Here is a 20843-nt window from a genome sequence, read left to right as displayed (position 1 = left end):
CGTAAACCTACTTGTAGGTAGAATCCACTCTAAATGTTAATAAAATGTTACATATTCATTTGAAAATAGATGTAGTTTTGTTTATAAGTGCTCTGTCTCCATACAGGACACAAAGAAGCAGAGCATGCTTTTATCTGGATATGGAGTAGAACTGGCAATCAAAAGTACCGAGTATAAAGCTGTGGATGACACCCAAGTTAAAGGTATGTGTTATGATGCCCAGTTGGCAAAGCAGTGTGTAGATTTTTAGAGGTAATCTGATTTTCTGTTTATTCATTTTTTTAAGATTCTAAATCATCCACAACCTTTGAGGAAGACGACACTGATGAGGTCCAAGGGTTTTTGTTTGAAAAATTAAAGTAAGTATATTCATTCTTCCAGTATCTATGCACGTGTTTGTTAAATGACTGTTATCTTCACATATTGTCAAATTTCATGTTGTCAAAATTCACATCTTCTCATGATGCAATTGAAATTTGAATTTTAATTCGCTTCTAAATTTTTGCTTTAAGAACCAATATTTTATCAAACAGTATTTTGTATCTTCGTATCTTTGTTTAGATTTTAAACCTCAATCTAAAAAAAAATCTGAATTGAGCTATCCATGCTCCGCCCACAAATGCACTACTTTTTAGCTATGAGGTTGGCAACAATGGCAAAAATCCCATTCAACCTACAATAATTGTATAAAAACAGCAATTTTCTCAGTGCTGGGAAAGTTGCAGTACAGCGGCGAGTAATGTTTGTTTATTTGTTGTTAAGGTCAGTTTTAGAGGGCAGTACTGAGTAATGTTTGTTGTTAACCAACATCATTTAAACAAATGTTCTTCACTACCGCCCTCCAAAGGTGACATAAACAAACATCAACTAAATGGTAACACTTTACTGTAGGGTGCTGTTCATAAGGCTACATGGCACCTACATAAGGTTGTCATTACAACTGACATAAGCCTACATAACTGTTTATAAATGCTTATTACAACAGGCGTCATCTGTCACAAAGGCTACTTTAGACTTTGATCAAAATTGGCAAATGTAACCTTTATAGCAAATGACACTTATTGGAACGAGTACTTATAAACAGTTATGTAGGGTTTTGGCAGTTGTAATGACAACCTTATGAAGGTGTCATGGAGCCTTATTAACAGCATCCTACAGTAAAGTGTTACCAATTAAATAAGCATTACCAGCACCCTCTAAAAGAGTTATTAACAAACATCAATAAACAAATGTTACTTGCTGCTGCCCTCTAAAAGTGTCATTAACAATCATTACCGCCGCCCTCTGAAGGGATCGTTAATAAACGTCTAATGAACATTACTCACTGCCGTCCTCTAAAGGCATTATTAACAAACATCTAATAAACAAACTTTTCTCACTGCTGCCCTCTAAAAGTGTCATTAACAATCATTACCGCCACCCTCTGAAGGGATCGTTAATAAACGTCTAATGAACGTTACTCACTGCCGTCCTCTAAAGGCATTATTAACAAACATCTAATAAACAAACTTTTCTCACTGCTGCCCTCTAAAGGTGTCATAAACAAACGTCAAATAAAGAAACATTACCGCCACCCTCTGAAGGGGTAATTAACAAACATTTAATAAACGTTACTCACCGCCGCCCTCTAAAGGTGTTAGCAAACATCTAATAAACAAACATTACTCACTGCTGTCCTCTAAAGGCATTATTAACAAACATCTAATAAACAAACTTTTCTCACTGCTGCCCTCTAAAGGTGTCATAAACAAACGTCAAATAAAGAAACATTACCACCACCCTCTGAAGGGGTTATTAACAAACATTTAATAAACGCTACTCACTGCCGCCCTCTAAAGGTGTTAGCAAACATCTAATAAACAAACATTACTCACTGCCGTCCTCTAAAGGCGTTATTAACAAACATCAAATAAACAAACATTACCGCCACCCTCTGAAGGGGTTATTAACAAACATTTAATAAACGTTACTCACTGCCACCCTTCTGTTATTACGAAATATCTAATAAACAAACATTACTCACTGCTGCTCTCTAAAGGTGTCATTAACAAACATCAAATAAACATTGCTCACTGGCTGCTATCTAAAGGTTTTACTCACCACCACCTTCTAGAGATGTTAACACACATCAAATAAACGGACGTTACTCACCAGCGCCCTCTAAAGGCGTTAACAAACGTCAAATAAACATTGCTCATTATTGCCATTATGGACATTATTCACCACTACACTCTAAAGGTGTCCCACACTGAAGTTAGAGCTTTCGTCCATCACACATTCATTGTTTTAAATGCGTTTTCAGCTTTCTGTTCTGCTTCCGTGTGTTGACTTCATCTTCCTGAACCCGATACAACTCGATTATATAATTATAAACATAATTGCCAAAGCTAACTTTGCATTCAGCTCAAACAATTGCGATCAAGCAAACGTACCATCAGTGACGGGCCTACTTAAAGCAGCTGGGAAAGTATGCATTTGTGGACAGAGCATGGAGAGGTCAATCAATGCTCTTCGATTACCTCATGTAGGGAGTCTCATCCGGAGCTGCGGGAGCAGTTAGGCGAACTGAAGAGGCATCTGCTGGAAAGCACCAACGACATGGCCCCTCTCAAAGTGTGGGAGCTGCAAGGTAGCCGCGCTGCTTTTATTAATGACCCTCTTTTAAACCTGGAGTCCAAGGCTCTACGTGGGCCTCACACAGGGATAGGAAAGCGATCTGTACTGGCCCAGGAGAAGTGTCTGGGTGATGAATGGAGAAGAGGAGGAAACGTTATGCTTTCCGCCCATCTTTGGCGCAGCGATCCGTTCTGCTCCCTAGTGTTGACTGCTGAACAGATGCTAATGGCTGGAGCCAAGTTTACTTGGTTGTAGTTGCTCTTTGCGGGTTTGGTTTTGATGTACAGTCTGAAAAAGAAAGAGGCCAATTATTCATAACATGTTATCTTCATAATGTATGCTGAAAGGAGCCATTATTCATTGAAGAAATGAACGGTCCTTTCACTTTTACATCAAAACCAGCCATAAAGGCTGATTGTGTCCTCCTCTCCAACACACTAATTACTTACTCATTCATTCTTCCTGAATGGCCTAGAGTGAATGTTTGAAAGCTATATATTCATTTACCTTCCATTATGCAATTATCTGCAATAATCATGTGATTGAGTTGCTTGAAAACCTGCTCTCGCCTTCGTAATGAATTGCTCTGATATGCCTAATAGTACAGACACCCTCTGTGGTTAATTGCCTTTTCTGAAATATGTTCTGGAACGTTCTCTGCATTAACAGACCTGAGTTTCCAGGCAGCGGCTCGGATCATGTCCGTGCCAAAGTTTGATGCCCTCAAATTGATGCGAGATCTCAGCCAAAACTTCCCCAGCAGAGCGAGGTAAAGAAATTGCCTTCTGCATTCACCTACTGTGCACCACTTTTAGTGATTAAAAGGAGAACGTGTTTACATTGCAGCACTGAGGAGATCTGTTAACGAAACTTTCTAGGGATCAGTGGTGGACGAAATGCATAAACCATGTACTTGAGTTAAAGTAGAGATACCCAAAGTAAAGTATTACTCCAGTAAAAGTAGAAGTTCCTCCCTTTAGACCTCCACTTGAGTAAAAGTACTGAAGTATTTCCCTTCAAATGTACTTAAGTATAAAGTAAAAGTACTAAAAGAGTAATTCTGGCTCTGATGTCCTGTCATCATTTTTATAACCAGACTGGCTTCATGAACTCATTTCAGGTGAAAGTCCTCCAGCGTCTCTCTTGGTAAACCAGTCTTTTAATAGAACGTCATTAATTAGTGACGCCGACGTCTATTAAAATGATCATAAGCACAAAACACTGAAGGTAAACAGTTTCCATCAGGGAGAACCGAGTGGCTCTGAAATCACTTTTTACACACAAGCAAAGTTTCAGTTTCAGATTTATTTACAACTTAGTTCCAAGTTTAAGTTGAATAAAAACTGGCTTTAAACTCAGGATCACAGATGAGCTCCTTTACTATGTTGATCTGTAGGCGTCTGTTCATAAACATAAACCAGCCCAAACTCATTTACTATAAAATGAAATGGTGTTTGTAGAAATTCAGAAAAAAGCCGCGTCAGTCTCGACTGCATATGTGGACATATTTCTATATTGAGCTCTATTTACACAAAGTTAGGTTAGTTCATCATTTATGTTGAACAGACTCTCTTCTAAGAATCTTCTAATAGGGAAGTGGTCGTTTAATGGAGTTCATCTTAGAGCTTGCCACCACGACCTTCCTATTCTTTTTGTCTCTCCAAGAAACGTCCGGCTCGCACGTTGGATTTCCGAATGCTTGCTTATGTCGTGACTCCAGGTTGTTTTTAATGTGTGATTTTGGGCTGCTGGTTCTCTAGACACTTTTATGTGCTGTGCTGTGTGAGAAGTGCTGAGTCAGAGTGGGCTGTTTGAGTTTACACTGAGTCAGCTCAACAGATATAGCATCTTAAAGGTGCGCAGGTTCTGGAGATTAAAATGGGTTTTTACGACTGGCCTGGGCCATTGGAAAGAGATGATAGTGACGGTGCATGTTTTACTGTCCCCACAGATCACTGACGAGAGTGGCTGTAAACCAAGACATGAGGAAAGAAATTGAGGAGAGCCAAAAGGTGCACTTTTATAAACAGCTCCTGTGCAAAAATGTTGCGAGGTTCATCACATGCCGCTGTGTGTCTCCAAGGAAGGTTTGGTAACCCTTTCTATGAATGTCACCTTTGTAAGCATCTATAAACACATTATTTATAACAACATTTATTATAACAACATGTTATAATGCATTATGAACATGGCTATACATTTATAAAAATGCATTACACGTTATAGCCATACATATTATGCACTAAGAATTAGCATAATGCACTATAAGTACTGTTCATAACACATTATAAGAGCTCATAAGCTGTATTTTTCCGCTCTGAGTAAAGTGAAGCGTACTGGACTAAAGCCTCCTCCAGTGTTAAGAGTGAGACTTCAAGTTGAAGTATTTACTGAAGGATTTACTGAAACACTAAAACACAATAAAGCTCATTACAGGCTTCAAATGTCAGAGTTTAAACTAGAGCAACATCAGTGTTTTACCCAATGTGGGAAAGTCAATGTTCACCACTGTTAATGTGCACCACCGTTAGCCTGGCACTCACTTAACATTGCAGATCCAATAGAACTCTAGCAGAAATTAGCATTACTGTGGTGTACTGTAACTGCACACTCAGTGTGATGTCAGAGGGATTCAGGGGAGGAGCTTGGGTACTTGGTTTACTGTAATGTTATGTAACATTTATAGTGACAGTGCTGGCTAAGAAAAGCTCAGTGTTGCAGTGATTCTACGCTGGAAGGCCTGTTTGGAGCATCTGAATATTCCAGACTGAAGCCCTGAAGATGCAGCCCAAACCAGTGCTGAGAAACAAAATACTGGAAGTTCCCGGGTATAAATAAACTTTGTGGTTGTCCAAGCTGGGACTGACTTCTTTGGCTCTGACAGTATAATATATTATTAACACTATTTACACTGCATTATTTTAACACTTTATAGCCATATTTATTATATATTAGTGTAATTCAGTGTAATTAATTTTTAGAAATATTTATAGCCACGTTTATAATGCCGTATGAATGCGTTATAACATGTTATAAATGTGTTTATAGATGCTTACAAATGTCACATTCATAGAAATTGTTACCGAATGTTTTGTACGGTTTTTGATAAAACGACATAATCTAAGCCTAATTTACACTTTTACTGTGCTAAAGTCAGAAACCACCCTTTTGTTTATTTAATTTCCAGTTCAAACAGCCAGTGAGTACAAATGATTCATTTTTCAGGTGATATTTCTGATCAGATTAGATACTTGCATAAGAAGTTGCTCTCACTTTATTTGGAACGTCAACTATCGTCCCCTATAGGTTATCTACAGATATTCAAATTGATTCTATACATTGGTGGGGTTAGGGTTAGGATTTGGACCAGGGTTAGGGCTAGAACCAGGGTGAGGGTTGAGGTTAGAGTTAGGATTAGAGCAGGTTTGTTAAAGAAAATTATAGTCATTTCATTAGATATTTAGTTGAATGTAACTTGAAAGGAAATTAAGTATCTACAAAGCATGTAAGTGGATGATCCAAATAAAGTGTTACCGATGCAGACAAAATGGGTTTCCTAACAACCACCTGGAAGACCTGATAGACACCAAAATTACCACCATCAGATAAACAGCACTTAAAGCTTTCATCTGTGAGAGAGGAGAACATCAAGCTGCTTCAGATCTGAAAACATCCACAGGTGTTTCTGTCCATCCTTCCACTGTGAGAAGATGACTCAGCGCCGTGAGTGTGAAAGGATGTGTAGCTGTTCAAGAACCTCACTGAGAAAAGGAGACGGACACATCAAACAAAGAAGCTGACCACCCCAGAGTCCAGACCTCAACATCACTCAGTATGTTTGGAATTACTTCAGAAAATGATCAACCAACTTCTAAGACTGAACTTTGGAGGAGTGGAAAAGTATCCCTGTAGATTTCTTTGAAAAACTGAAAGTGAGTCTCCTGAAAGCTGCAATAAAGGCAAAGAGTGGACACGACACTGAAAAAAAAAAATTATTTGTTGATTCTTCGGTGTAATTTTCTGTTAAATAAGTTTTCTGCCCTCATCTTGATGCTGAAAATTTTAAACATAAATAACTTGCACTTGAAGGGTGGCCTCTAACTTTTGCACAGTACTTTTTACTTGTAAATCTTTACAGAGCAATGCAGTAAATTGTAAATGGTTTAATTGAGCATCAAGTTTATTATGTAATTTTACAAGGTCTCAGCCTGAACCTCCCCCAGCTATACAGATGACATCAACACCATATTCAAACTCATCCCAGACTGGACTGAGCGTGTCGGGTGTCGCTGCACTCACGGCTCTTTCGGTGCGATTTCGGAAATCATCCAGTGCTGTGGAACCAACGACGAACGCTCTGAGACGTTGGAGGTTCACTGATGACAAAAATCACACTGCATAGTTATGATGGATTCACTCTTATTGACGTGGAGAACGCAGAACGCTTTCTGCTCAGGGGTCTCATCTCCTCTCAGACTGAAGGGAGCCAGTCAGAAACTCTGTGACCCCCTCTTTCAATTGGATTATGATTGGTTCCTAGGTGTCTCACAGTTGTAAAAATATGGCACTTTGAAATAGATAAATCTTTTTTAATCACTCTGTATTTGTGGACAGTGGATGTTTCTGCATATGCTGTGCTGTTAAACTTGTCTTGTCTGTTCCGCAGCGGCTGAGCGAGACTATGGGAATCCACCCTGGAGATGCCAGTCTCTTTATTAATGGAATACACATTGATCTGGACCTTCACAACCCTTTCAGGTAGGAACTCTTCAGCATTTCCATGTAGTTTGTTGACATTCTTCAGCACCCACCAACCCTGTGTGAGTATAACGTGTTTGGGGCATGGCCTATATATAGGCAAACATATGAGTGATGAAATATTATTTGTGATAAATTGCGTCATCCTTGTCTGAGTGTATCATGCATATCATCAGTGCTTCTAGGACAGTAACTCCATGGATCATAAAGATCAGTTAGGGCTATAAACAATTATACACAGTCTGTAATAAATGCATTAACTGCATAGTAACAAATATTTTACGTTTCCATTCATTTAAATTTACCAGTTGGTTGATTTTTTTTTATTTTTATTTTTTTCCTTTAGTTTATTTTGAAAAATTTTAATTAGAAAGTTTTTTTTTAAATCTTTTTCAAAGTGCTAAAATATTAAAAGTATATTCAAATTTTAAATCTGATATTTTCCTGATGGGTTTATATTTAGTAATGCTTAAATTTTGTGATGCATACCATGAATTATGAAAATGCCTTAATATATCAATACATTCAATATCATCTCAATCAAGACTCAATTTTAGATACTGTATGCATTAGAAATATCTTTATTCTAAAGAGCTGTTATTATGTGGATAATTCTACAACATTGGGTCAAAGTTAGAGTTACAAACATATTTCAGACTCAACCGACTTGCACTTTAGACTAAAAACCCACCTTTTTGAGTGACTGTATGCATTGTGTTTATTTTATCAAAATAAATGATTGAATATTCCGTTTTGTCACTACTAAAATTATGATAACACTGCTGAAACCTTACCAAATGTTTCTGTAGTAATTGTTTCAATGACCATTTTAGCTAATTTTGAATATAAGTAGATGTCTAGCAAACACAGCTTTGAAGTGTTTCACCCACATAAAATCATAAAATGTTCAGTAGAACACTAAAAGTTTTGCTAATTGCAGAAAATATGTGTTTAGGTAGTGACAATTATTCATAATTCCACAGTGATTTTCAATTTTTGGGACATATTTACTTCAAAACAATGGGCTCTAACTGCCATGTGGCCCTGAGGGACAGGGATGCAGCCTCACTTCCTGCTCTAAAACGCAGTGGTGTGGCTAAAATAAGGCTCCACCTATGGACTATAACTCTGTTCCAGTAGTGACATGAAAACAAGTTTTTATTTAAAAAATGTAATTAATGATGAGTCTAAATATGCAACATCACTTTAAAAGAAATCCAAAAGGAAGAAATAGAAAATAAATGCTGATTTTGTATATATTTAGCTTTTCACTCTCTCAGTGAATGCCTCAGGTTTAAGTAAATCATAACACAGTCCTTGTAAAAGTTTTTTACTGTAATTCAGTAGAATTAATTATGTCCATGTACTACAAAAAATGGTTTGATTCATAAAAATGCAAATTTTTTTTAAAAATAGAACGTGGCATGTTGTTGTGCTCCAGCGAAATTATTAAACAGTACATAAACAGTATAAATAAATACTCTTTTTATGTGAACTGCATCATAAATCTTTATATTTCGCTGCTGTCTGAATAAAACAGTTTTTCCATTTTGTTGTTACACAGTTTTTGAGATAATTTGGAAATATCTTTTGGCCTTTACGTTGCGTGTACATTTCATGATGAATGGACCAAATGAAATGTCCCAAAATGACTCGGGTCTGGTTCCGGTTCCATTGACTTGCATTAAAAGTACAGTTTTTTTTTTTTTCTTTTACTGTAAACTTGTCATTTTTGAGAGACGAGGTTTTGTTCTGACAGCAGTGATATCATATCTCAATTTTCTACCTGAACAAAGATGAAATGGCAGCGTCAACATGTTGCAAAAACACAATTACACTACATGCAAAATCTACCAACACCAAACCATAGTAATTGTTATTGTTATGAGTTTTTCACATTATTATCAGTCATTATGTGTGTTTTCAGTATTAGTTTGAAAATTTTCCATCCTTCCTAGTGATGTTATGCTTTAATACATAGCCCACACTTTCTTTTCTTGAAAAGCATACTGGATGTTATCCGGGGAGAGGCAAAGCTCCTGGAGGGTCTTCATAACTTGGGCATCAGAGGGACCAGCATGAGCAAGTTCCTGCGGCTACCGGTGACCACTGTGGAGGACACTTATGCTCTGGACATCAGACACTCTGCTATAATGGTGAGGGGAAAGTTTGAGTGGGAGGTAAAGTAGAGGATGCAAGCTTTGCTATTCATTACTGCACATCAGTAGTTCAGGCCTGTAAAGATCAGCTGTTCATCAAGTCTCCACAGTAAGAGATCACCGTGGACCATGTCTGGTCTTCTAAAAGTCCTTGAATTTGGTGCATTGGAGACATTCCGTAAGCTGTCACTATCAAGTGGTTCTTTAGAACACGCTTAACCTTTTTGAGGCTTATTTTTCTCTTCATTCCTTTCTGTTACAGTGGATTAATGATATTGAGAGGGACTCGACGTACCGGGATTGGCCTTCTAGCCTCCAGGAGCTCATCAGAGCTACATTTCCTGGAGTGATCCGACAAATCAGAAGAAACTTCTTTAACTTGGTTAGTAGAACATTTTAGCATTATTTAATGTCCTATGACCATCAAGACCCCCCAGCACCTGCCTCTAGATATGGTTTATTGTACAGCATCTTACAGGCTCAGATTTCTTTACAGTGGTGGTGATAGGAACCAGGGGTCACAGCACAAATGGAGCCATTTCATTTACTATCCACAACCACCAGTGAACCTTACGTGTCTTCTGAGTTTTTAACCATGTGACCAATTCATGTAATAACTTTCTGTGAAGGAGCTCTCCAAGGTATTCAACTCTTCAGTCATCCAGTTCCTGTCACTGCCACTGTGAACAATTCTGACTAGATTGCCACATCAGATATCTCTAAATGACTTTATTTACATCTGACTGGTTCAATCAAGCAGAAGTTTGATGACGGAATTCCACTTTAAGCTGGCCGTACACTACACGACTTCCTAATTTGAAAAGGGGGCATCTCACACTTAAAATCATGCTTTTACAGAATTTCTAGTCTTTTTATTGTGAGGACACAAAAGGCAATGAGGGGATCACACAGAATGGGTTTCAGCCACGAAAAGCATTCAAAATGCCAATTTTTGGCCTCCAATCACTCCAGAACTACGGCAGAATAGAATTCTAAAGATGAACTCCTTTCCCTTCTCACAGCACCAGATCATCTGAGTCATATATTCCTCCCAGTTGCGCTCCTAAGCTGGAAATTCCGTTCCAAATCAAGGGTAAATTCAGGCTAAAGATCCTGTAGTGGGCGCCCAGCATTATTCGCTTTTGTGCTGTTTTTGTTGTCGTTGTTCTTGTTGGTTTTTTTTTTAGCTGTTTTTCTCTTTTCTGCACAGGTTTAACAGATTTTACCAACTTATTTTTCCAGGTTTTGTTTCTTGACCCAGTCCAGGAAGACAGCATCGAGCTGGTCAAACTGGCTGAGCTCTTTTACAAGCATAGGATTCCCCTCAGGTGCGTCCTCAGTCACACAGCAAAAACATTTATAAATCTAATGATCCTGTAAATATCTGAAAGGATGTTTGCCAGCTCCAGTCCCCTATTGAATGTATACACTTTTTTCCCTGACAAAGTAAATGAACCATATTTTATAGCACAAGGTGGTACTGCTTTATTTCTACACCACTGAATTTCATACCCAAATCTCATTCACAGTGTCCTGCAACTTAGAAGAAATATAGGAAAATAATAATAGAATAATATGAATTGAGTACAAGCAGCTAACCTCTTCAACTCCTTTAGCTCACCGGTGGTTTCAAAACGCACTTTGTCATGTTCTTCATAACTTTGAGATTTCATAAGCTTCATTCAGAAGCTGGGCGTTGTATGAGGCTGTAACTCTTCTCTCCAGTCTAATAGATGTGATATAATTTTAAACCCTTATAATAAAAGAAGCTGAACTGATTTTTTTTTTAACTTGAAAGTTGACCCATTTTTAGACAAATCTGGGCTATAAACTATAAACAGACGGCGTCTCTTCAGTGATCTGCTCTGTGAAAATGATTCTTATAAAATAACACACAGAGCATCTGAGATTGTTGGCTTTCAGCAGTGAATTATAAGCATGCAGTGATATGTGTGATCATAAAATACATTTTCTGTTAATTTGAGCGGAGCTTATAATAAATGAAATAAAATAAAAATGTGCATTCATTTCATGCAGTTACTGAGTAATTTGCCTTACGATTGACTGAGATCAAATCTGCTGCAGTGGATGTAAGATTACAGTTAAAGGCATAAGAAAACAAGGGATTCATCCTCAGCTAATTTTGCTTTTCACTGCTGTCGAAACAAAACCTCATATTTAATTTTTCGGTTTTTGGCTTAATTTGAAAATGCATGTTGTCCTTTACTTTGTATGTAAATTTCATGATGAATGGACCAAAAGAAACGGCCCAAAATGAATTGGATAAATGTCTGGTTCCACTGACTTACATTAAAAGTAAAGTACGTTTTTTCCTTCTCCTGGAAAGTTGCCATTTTGGAGATAAGAGGTTTTGTTCTGACAACAGCGGTTTATTGAAGTAAGATAAAGCTAATGATTAGCTAATGATATGGAAATCTCTGAACTGTGCTTTATGGGACTGGAAATTGGGAGGTAAAACAAGAGAAAGTGATTTTAGACAAAGCAGGTCTATTATCATTAATTACTCTCATTATGTGTCCGTAATTACTTAATCGCTGCCAATGGCACCTCATTTGTAGTTGCAACTTAACATCAGCAGAAGTAAATTCATTATTGTCTTCTTTCTTTTAGGATTGGATTTGTCTTTGTTGTCAATACAGATGACAAAGTGGACGGGTACGAGGACGCTGGGGTCGCTTTCTTTAGAGTGTTGAACTACATCGCTGAGGAGTACGACATGACACAGGCCTTCTTATCCATGGTGTCTGTGAGTGGCCCTAGCGTGAGCTTTTTCCTTTGCCGTTAAGTCTAGTATTTGAAAATGTGCAGTACTGTATAAAAGTCAGAGAGCATCCTTTTATTTTTTTTTTTGTTTTTAGTCAAAACAGTCATTAAGCTATTCATTTTCAGCATCAGAGCAACAGCAGAATTAAACATTTAACAAATGTCACAAAAAATGACACAGAAGCCTCAACATTTGCAAGTAATATCCAATTGTTCAGTGTTTATTGTGCCCACGCTTTGCCTTTGTTACAGCTTCTATTCTTTTCAGGAGACCCGGTTTCAGTTTTTCTTAGAAATCCCATAGCAGGGATAATTTTCCACACTTCCAAAGTTCGGTGTTAGAAGTTTTATTTTCTGCCAACTAATCCACCAATCCAAGTAATCCCAAACACATTCAGGGACGTTGAGGTCTGGACTCGCTTTGAGAACATCAGCAGCTTCTTTGTTTGTTTTTTCCTGATTTTTGATCTCCTATTCTCGCCAACAGCTTCTTGACAGCTACACGTCCTTTCAGACCCATAGCGCTGAGTTGTCTTCTCACAGTGGAAGGATGGATGTTTTCAGATCTAAAGCAGCTTGATTTCCTCCTCTCTCTCAAAGATCAAAATGAAAATCAGGGCAATTCCGCTGAGATTTGATAAAATTCTGCATAATTCAGTCAATAAGATGTAAACATTCAGAGCGGTTTGATGTGAAATTCTTAATTGTAGGGAAATGTACCAAAACGGTTTCTGTACAGTGGTGGTGAGGGGAGCCAGGGATTGTGATGTAACACAGCTATGGCGTAAAAATATATTATTTACTATCAAAAATGACCTGTGAATCCACACGTCGTCTTAGTTTTTATGTAAAATTGATGATAAAATAGTGGGAACTGTTTTGTCATACGATGCCCTACATGTATCTCTTCATCATGAATCTCAAACGTTATAAAACGACATCCCAGGCATCAGAATCATGACCGTTTTATGTAATAACCCTCGAGCTTTTAGAGGCATTAAACTCTTCAGACGTGAGCAGGTTTGATTGAGTAAGTTTCTCAAGATCACTTTTCTCAGCAAACCACTTTGAAAGACTTTGTATTCATCTCTTATTCTCCAGGGTATATTTTGGGTTTTCCATCTGAATTTACATGCCCAAACCATGGGGCCAATTACTCAGTAACTGCTTAAAATAAATGCAGAGTTTTATTTTATTTATTTATTTATTTATTTACGTTCCCTTCAAATGATCCGAAAGTGTGTTCTGTGATCTCCACATATCACTATATGTTTACAATTTACTGCTGAAAGCCGAAAATCTCCGACGCTCTTTGTGTTATTTTCTAAAAGTCATGTTTCCAGAGCAGATCACTGAAGAGACGCCGTCTGTTTATAGTTTAGAGCCCAGATTTGGGGAAAAACGGGTCGACTTTCAGTAGAAAAACAAAGTTCAGCTTCTTTTATTATAAGGGTTTAAAATGACATCACCGTCTATTAGACTGGAGAGAAGAGCTACAGCCTCACACGACACCCAGCTTCTGAATGGAGCTTATGGAATATGAATGTTATGAAGAACATGATGACGTGTTTTTTTTTAATTGGCAGAATGTAAGACTGTTGTAAATGCTGTTTATCTGAAGACTTTGGTGATCCACCAAGGCCTTGCAGGTGGTTGTTAGAAGTTCTATTTTCTCTGTATATTTGAATCATTTTTTTGAACCGGTTTGAAAAACCCTGAAGCATCTAACAAAGTAACAACGTATTAACAAAAACATTTTTGCGTGGAAATGAAGGAAGGTCTTGCAAAGTAGTGTGGCTTGGTTCACTTTCCTGTGTACAGAGATTCATTTGCTGTCTCTGAGGAGTTGTTTTCCTAGACGTTACTTGAATAAAAGACAAGAAGAGAGGCTTTGCCTGAGGTATTAGCTCCTCTCGGGGGGCTTTTAGCTGTAATGGACAGTGATCCTGAGATCTAAAATGACTCGTTTATGCGTTTGCAGATGTATAACAGAGTCGATGTCGGAGATTCCTTATCCGTTCACGCAGTGACTGCATATCTGAAGAAGAAATTTCCAAAAGCGAATGCTGACAGAATTCTTGGGGAGGACTCAGAATATGATGACAAGCGCAAGGTATGAAAAGTTATAGCCCAGTATTGTTTTAACCCCAGTACGATCACAGTGAATGTTTAAATAAATGTAAATAAATGAGTGTTGTAAATGAGTGAGGGCTTCAGACCTGAGAGAAGAGCCTAGTTTGTTTCTCAGGAGAATCAGAATATAAATAAGTGTCTGTGGGTAAGGGAAATGGAAAAAAATGAAAATGGTGAAAATAGTCTCTGGTGTACCTTAGATCATGAGTCACACACTAGGGCTGTCGATTATCTTAGTAATTACATTATTATGCCCAATATTTTGATGATAATAAATTGAGCAAAATTAGCTTGACAATAACTAGCCATACAGACCCTCTCCAGTACTTCTAAATGTGTCCATCAGTCTTTTTCTTTTTCCGGATCTTTTAAAATATGCATTGCCATAGCGTAGATGTCGATTGTCAGTCGATTCAACAAGAAGTTTCAATATTTTATGTATTTTATTTTATTTATGTATATATTTTTTTGAGTTCTTAAGTGTATTTGAGTAGTCTTGAGTGCACCATCTTAACGCTGACACTATCATCACGAGATCTTGAGTTTAGTCCCTGGTGATGCCATCGCCATCCGTAAGTGGTTGTCCAGGAGAGCATAATTGTTCTTGCTTTCTCTGAGAGGGTATGATGGTCCTCCCTTCCCCCCATCACTCAGGGCGATGCTAGCTAATGAAGGTGTCTGTTAGCTAGATAAGGGCTCTGTAGTGTTCTCTAAGCGTGTTGAGCTGTCCAGTGATGTTGCATTAGCAGCTGTTCAGTGGTCTTCCCAGGCCAGGCAGATTGCCTGTCTGCAGTCAGTCGAGACTTATTCTCTTCTTGTTCCTGGGCCAATCATAGTCTCACTTAGCGGCTTATTAGAATACAGTATGAGATGAGCACTTGCTAAAGTCCTGGATTGCTCTGGTTTCTTCATCATCTAACCTTCTCCTCTGATTGATGGTGTGACGTTTTAGGCTGGAGGAGTGTTCTACAGGAAGAGCGGCCTGGGAGCGCTTCCTGTGGCCCTGTTTAATGGGGTTCCGCTCAGCAGTGAGGAGATGGACCCGGATGAGCTGGAGACCATCCTGCTCCAGCGCATCATGGACACCACCAACTTCTTCCAGAGAGCTGTTTTTATGGTATGCTTGTGTTCTTCAGAGGAGAATGTGCGAGGTTTGATTTGCAGCTTCATAACTAGGGCTGGTGTGGAAAGTCAGCACTTTCATGGAACTCACCAAATTGCTTCAATTACTGCAGAGTATCGAAAAATTCAGGGCATTCAGAACCAAATTTCTGTAATTGGTAATTGGCATGCTTGTTTCTAAATCTAGAACTGCTGATGGGCCTTTTAGCAGTCAAGCAGTTTACCCGCTTCCAGTACCTTACATCCTGCTTTCAGTGCGTAATTTAAAAGAAGGTATAGTTCAGGAAACAGTATTGAAGTCAAGGTATCTGTATTTCATTTATCTAAAAAAATAAATAATTGGTACCAAGCTCTGTTTATAACATTTGGTTTTCCCTGCTGTAGCACACCTACTTTAAACCTTAGTTATCACTGGCAGTAACAACCAAAACAGGTTGTAATTTTGTTATTTAATTATTTTATATCGCTCCTATTTAATTGAAAAAGCAAATTACATCCCAAGTTGTGCCAATCACATTATTAAAAGCACAGTGCCAGAAGCAGATAGCTCTCATACAGTGTGCGGACCCCAGATCACAGAGAATCAGTTCTCTGGTGCTTAAAAACATGGGACCAAACATCTGACTGCTAACAGTCTCCAATCCAATACAAAACTCAAGTACCCTTATATTGTCATTGGTGTGTTAATGTTGTTTAATTGTCTCCTGTCTATCACCTGAAATGAGTTATTACTTTTTATTTTTTTTTTGTCTTCAAATACGCAGGGTCAGATTTCTGAAGGTATGGATGTGGTGGACTTCCTGATGGACCAGGCGAACGTAGTGCCACGCATTAACCCTGTGGTTCTGAGCCCAGACAGGAGATATCTGGACTTCACTGCATCACCAGGTAACAATGAATCAGCAAACATTACATCACACAAGCTTTATCTTCTGTATGATTCAAAGTGGAAAGGCTTCTGTCAGTCAATATGGGGGCAGGACAAATAGTCGTGGGGAAAAAAAAGCATTTCATTTTTGACATTTCATAGTTGATATTCCGTTTTTATGGCTGTGTTAAATAAACAGTTGAAAAATATCTACCAGATGCATTAGGCAGCCAAAGCCAAAAAGGCTGAAGAAAAACAATTCAAAGACAATATAATTAATCTTTTACCTTATCTCCTGTTGTTGTTTTTGTTTGTAAATAAATGCTCTTTCTGAAATTGATGCCTCCAGCAGTTTCCAAATAGTTCATATAGGAGCAATTTAAGACAATAAACATTCAAAAAATATCTTAAACAGGTGACGATGTTTGGCTATAAAAGAAAGGACGGGTTAAGGCTCACTGCTTTGCAAAATATGCATCAGCAAATGATGCAACAATGTTCCTCCATGAGCAAGTGCAAGTATTGTAGACATTTCTCCATCTATGGTGCATAATATCTAAAGATTCCAGGAATATGGAGAAATCTCTGTGCATAAAGGAAAAGGCCAAAAACCGCAACTGAATGCCCATAACATTCGATCCCTCAGACAGCACTGTGTGAAAAATCACTGCATGGGCTTGTGAATACTTTGACAAACAGTTATCAGTAAAAACTGTTCTTTGTTGTTGCAAATGCAAGTTAAGACTGATGTATGCACAGCAGAAGCCATATGTTAACAACATTCAGAAACTCTGGCTCATCTTAAGTCAAGTGATGCACAATGGAAACATGTATTGTGGGCTGACGAATTCAAGCCGTTTATGGAAATAATGCACGGTGTGTTCCCTGGACCAAAGTAAAAATAAAAAAAAAGGACCGTCCAGATTGTTGCCAGTGTAAAGTTCAAAAGCTAGAATCGGTCATGGTGTAGGGATGTATTAGTGGGTAAATTGTTCACCATTAACAGTGAAAAAGAAATACATAGTTTGGAGCAACATATGCTGCCTTTTAGACTCCGTCTTTTTCAAGAAAATCCCAACTGATTTCAACACGACAACAGCAAGAAACATTCTGCATGTGTTACAAGAGCATGTTTGTGCTGTGTGAGTGTGGGTGCTGGACTGGCCTGCCTGTTTCCTACCGTATAAGTGTTATGCCAAACAAGGCCACATAAATTTGAGACATGATTCATTGGTGGTTTCACTCCCCAAGTGTTGAGAAAAGAAAAGGTGTGGTAAACATGCTCCTGTCCCAACTTTTTTAGAACATGTTTCAGGTATAACATTCAGAATGAGCACATATTTAAATAAATGCAATGAAGTTCATGAGGTAAAACATAAATTATTGTGTTTTGTGCTGTTGTCAGTTTAGTACACGTCAAATAGAATTTGCTTATCACTGCTGCCTGTTTTGGTTTTACGTACTGTCCCAACCTTTTTGGAAATAGGGCTTGTAAAATAACAGTCTGACTGGGTAAAGATGTGTGTCTTTACTCTAATCTGCTGTAGCCATGCATTGATTAAGTTAATGCTGCATTTTCATTAGAGCAGGTGTTCCCCACTGTGGGCTGCTTTGCCGGTATGTCGCTAAAACACCTGCAAGTGAAGTATGTGTGGAGTTTTAGGCCAGTTCTGAGCCCCAAATGTCTTAATGCTGTTTATTTTTTTAATAAAAAATATCAAATAAAACAGTGTCTTGAAATTTGAAAACATTTCTTCCATGTGTGCATTTGAGTATCGAATCTCAGTGTGTAGCTTGACTGAGTTGGTTTCTGCACCACACATCAACAATCTGATTGGCTGCCTCTCAGCTCATTTGCATAAAGTTTGCCAACAAGGATGGCAGAGTGAGTAGTTGTGTCAGATGTGTCAGTTACTTGCGTTGCTGTTTCTTTCCGAACGTTTTTGAAAATTGTTTATTTATTTATTTATTTTTTATCTCAAGTTGCTTTGCGTGTTTTTGGTTCTCAGAGGTTCAAACTTGGGCCCCATCCCAATTCACCCCTCACCCCTACCACTTGGCCCTTAGCCCTCTGTTTTCGTTCACTTCTAGGGGTAGGGTGTCCCGAATTTAGTTGAGATAGAGGTGCAGGGTGAAATGTTAGGACTACATGACCCTCCAAACTGAGGTTTTTCAGAGGCACACTTTAAATGGAGTGTTAGAAAAAAAGAAAAACTGGCAAGATGGCTGAGCGAGCGACCAAAGAAACCCAGAGAATTTTCTCTGTTAAAAAATTATGCTGATCATTGTATCATCCTAGTTTAGTGTTGTTTCAGTGTATTATGGTGGTTTTCTTCATAAAAAAGCATAATAAATCACTGCTAGCTACTAACTTCCCCATTCCACCTTAATTAGTCCAGCATTTATGATATCTGAAGCGCTAGAATGTAATTGCTGCACCATTTAAGGCGGAACGGGAAAATTCAAACTAGAAGCTGGAGAAAATCTGACTTCAGCTTCGTATCACCAAAGAATTAGCGATGTCTTATAGCAATTAATTGTGGCAAGGTTACTGAACTTTACCCTCCTCTGCTGTCACTGCAGACGGGTGGGGTCGCCTACAGGGCAGCACTAGTAGCTGTTAATGAAGTAATGCTATTTTATCTCAGGCTCCCATTTCATAGAAGATTTCAACCACTACCCCTTGTAACTCAGTTCCAAGGGATTAGGGTGAAACTCGGAAAACAAGGGGTAGAGAAATTGGGATTTGGGAAGAGATTGGGCCTTAATTTCCTGTTTTAGGCAAACAACTAAGCCGCATTTAAATCAAGCTAAATAAATCTGTCCTCCAATAACCTCCCTTCTCAAAAATATTGCCACAAATTTTGCAAAATCAAGCATTTGGCCCACAACAATCCAAAAAGTGTTCGCAAAATCCTGGTGGGTCTGAAGAAAGTGTGACGTTTAAGAAAGGCCAGGTGATCTCTATACAATTAGCATGTGATCCCCAATCATCAGTCACACATCTGCAGGAACCAATCCGAAAGTGTGAGAGATCCAGTGTTTTTCATAAAGCAGATTTTTTGATGTCGTCTTGTTTATCCAAGGCTTAAGGTAAACCCAGCCCTGCTCACATCAGTCGCATTGGTTTCTTTATGTTCCCGCTTGACAGCTTCTTGTTTATGTGCTTAACTGACAGTTGCCGATGACTGGGATGACTCAACAATGTTCTCGTTTCTGGACTCCAAGGACAAGACTGCTGTTGTTTCCCAGAGAATGAAGTATTTAACCAAGCATGGTGAGTGTCTGATAAAAAGGCTCAGTTTTTCAAAGAAGACAAAGCGTTTCTTGCGCTTTGATTCTAAGATAATCTCCCTGATGAAATCATAAAGCAGTCTTGCTTTCTCATTGTTTTTCTTTTTCTTCTGATTTCCCTTTATGACAATCACGTTTTTAATTGATTTGGTTGGTTATGCCTACACAGAGCTTGGTTTGTGACGAGGTTGTCACATCGTCTGTGGAGTTTTCAGTGTTTACCTTTGATGTTTGCCTGCATTTTTTTGTTGTTGTTTCGTGCTGTGTGGATTTTAGGACATTGATGCATGCTTTGAGCGCCCTTTTGTTTTCTATTCGTCTACGTTTTGGATACTACCTCCGACACGTTATTTATGGCACCAGAAATACACAATATGGCCCTTTCAAATGAGCACTGCAGCGTTTTTAATAAGTAATTGTTTTCCTGCAGAAGAGGAGATGGTGTATGGAGTGACCATTTGGATTATTGCGGATATTGAGAAGGCCCCTGGGAGGCAGATGTTGCTGAATGCCTTGAAACATATGGTGAGCTGCTGCTGTTTTTATTTCCAATTAGTCGTAGCCACAGGAAACATATAATCTTCAGAGACCGCGAGGCGCACGCTCCTTAGTAATTAATTTAAGAACAATTTATCACTGGAACCCATTTTTGTGGCATTGGTAATGACCAAGCAAGAACGTTCTGCCGAGTCAAGTTTTCAAAGGACATTTTTAACAGTCTTATTAAAATAATTCTGCTTTATTACGTGAATGTTTGCAGGCTGTGGCTGTTGAGCGTGTAACCTTTTGTTTTCGTGCCCGCAGAAGTCCAGTAGTTCCAGTAGTCGGGTTGGGGTGATTAATAACCCAAGCAGTGAGCCCACAGAAGACAACAGCAGCCTATACCGAGCCATCTGGGCCTCCATCCTTACCCAGACCGCCAAGAACACCCTCGACTTCACCCTCAAACTCTTGAAAGAGGAGACCGTTCAGCTCCTCACACGAGGCACCAAGATTAAAGACCTGCTCTTACAGGTTAGTGGTGTATAAAATGCCGACACCCACCATTTATGAGCACTAAGTGGTGCATTTAGCTTTTAGCCTGACTGTGTCTTATTTATCATACCTGC

At 38.5% G+C, this 20843-nt stretch overlaps 1 protein-coding gene across 4 annotated transcripts in view; it reads left to right on the top strand.

Annotated features, from left to right (window-relative positions):
- uggt2 (UDP-glucose glycoprotein glucosyltransferase 2) overlaps positions 1 to 20843 on the top strand; it is a 79983-nt gene that overhangs the window by 9046 nt on the left and 50094 nt on the right. For 3 of the 4 annotated variants that reach the window (XM_037539232.1, XM_037539231.1, XM_037539233.1), the window contains exons 7-22: positions 107 to 203; positions 287 to 359; positions 2529 to 2629; positions 3286 to 3385; positions 4568 to 4628; positions 7283 to 7374; positions 9380 to 9530; positions 9796 to 9915; positions 10776 to 10861; positions 12165 to 12315; positions 14299 to 14430; positions 15403 to 15567; positions 16337 to 16460; positions 19619 to 19717; positions 20165 to 20259; positions 20539 to 20748. In XM_037539232.1, the coding sequence (XP_037395129.1) occupies positions 107 to 203; positions 287 to 359; positions 2529 to 2629; positions 3286 to 3385; positions 4568 to 4628; positions 7283 to 7374; positions 9380 to 9530; positions 9796 to 9915; positions 10776 to 10861; positions 12165 to 12315; positions 14299 to 14430; positions 15403 to 15567; positions 16337 to 16460; positions 19619 to 19717; positions 20165 to 20259; positions 20539 to 20748 (1857 nt within the window). The remainder of the gene's footprint in view (positions 1 to 106; positions 204 to 286; positions 360 to 2528; positions 2630 to 3285; positions 3386 to 4567; positions 4629 to 7282; positions 7375 to 9379; positions 9531 to 9795; positions 9916 to 10775; positions 10862 to 12164; positions 12316 to 14298; positions 14431 to 15402; positions 15568 to 16336; positions 16461 to 19618; positions 19718 to 20164; positions 20260 to 20538; positions 20749 to 20843) is intronic. The other variant, XM_017703007.2, reaches the window with a different exon arrangement.

This window comes from Pygocentrus nattereri, chromosome 6 (genome assembly GCF_015220715.1).
Source record: "Pygocentrus nattereri isolate fPygNat1 chromosome 6, fPygNat1.pri, whole genome shotgun sequence".
NCBI lineage: Eukaryota > Metazoa > Chordata > Actinopteri > Characiformes > Serrasalmidae > Pygocentrus > Pygocentrus nattereri.
Note: the sequence above shows the minus strand (reverse complement) of the source record. Positions and strands in the feature narration are given on the sequence as shown.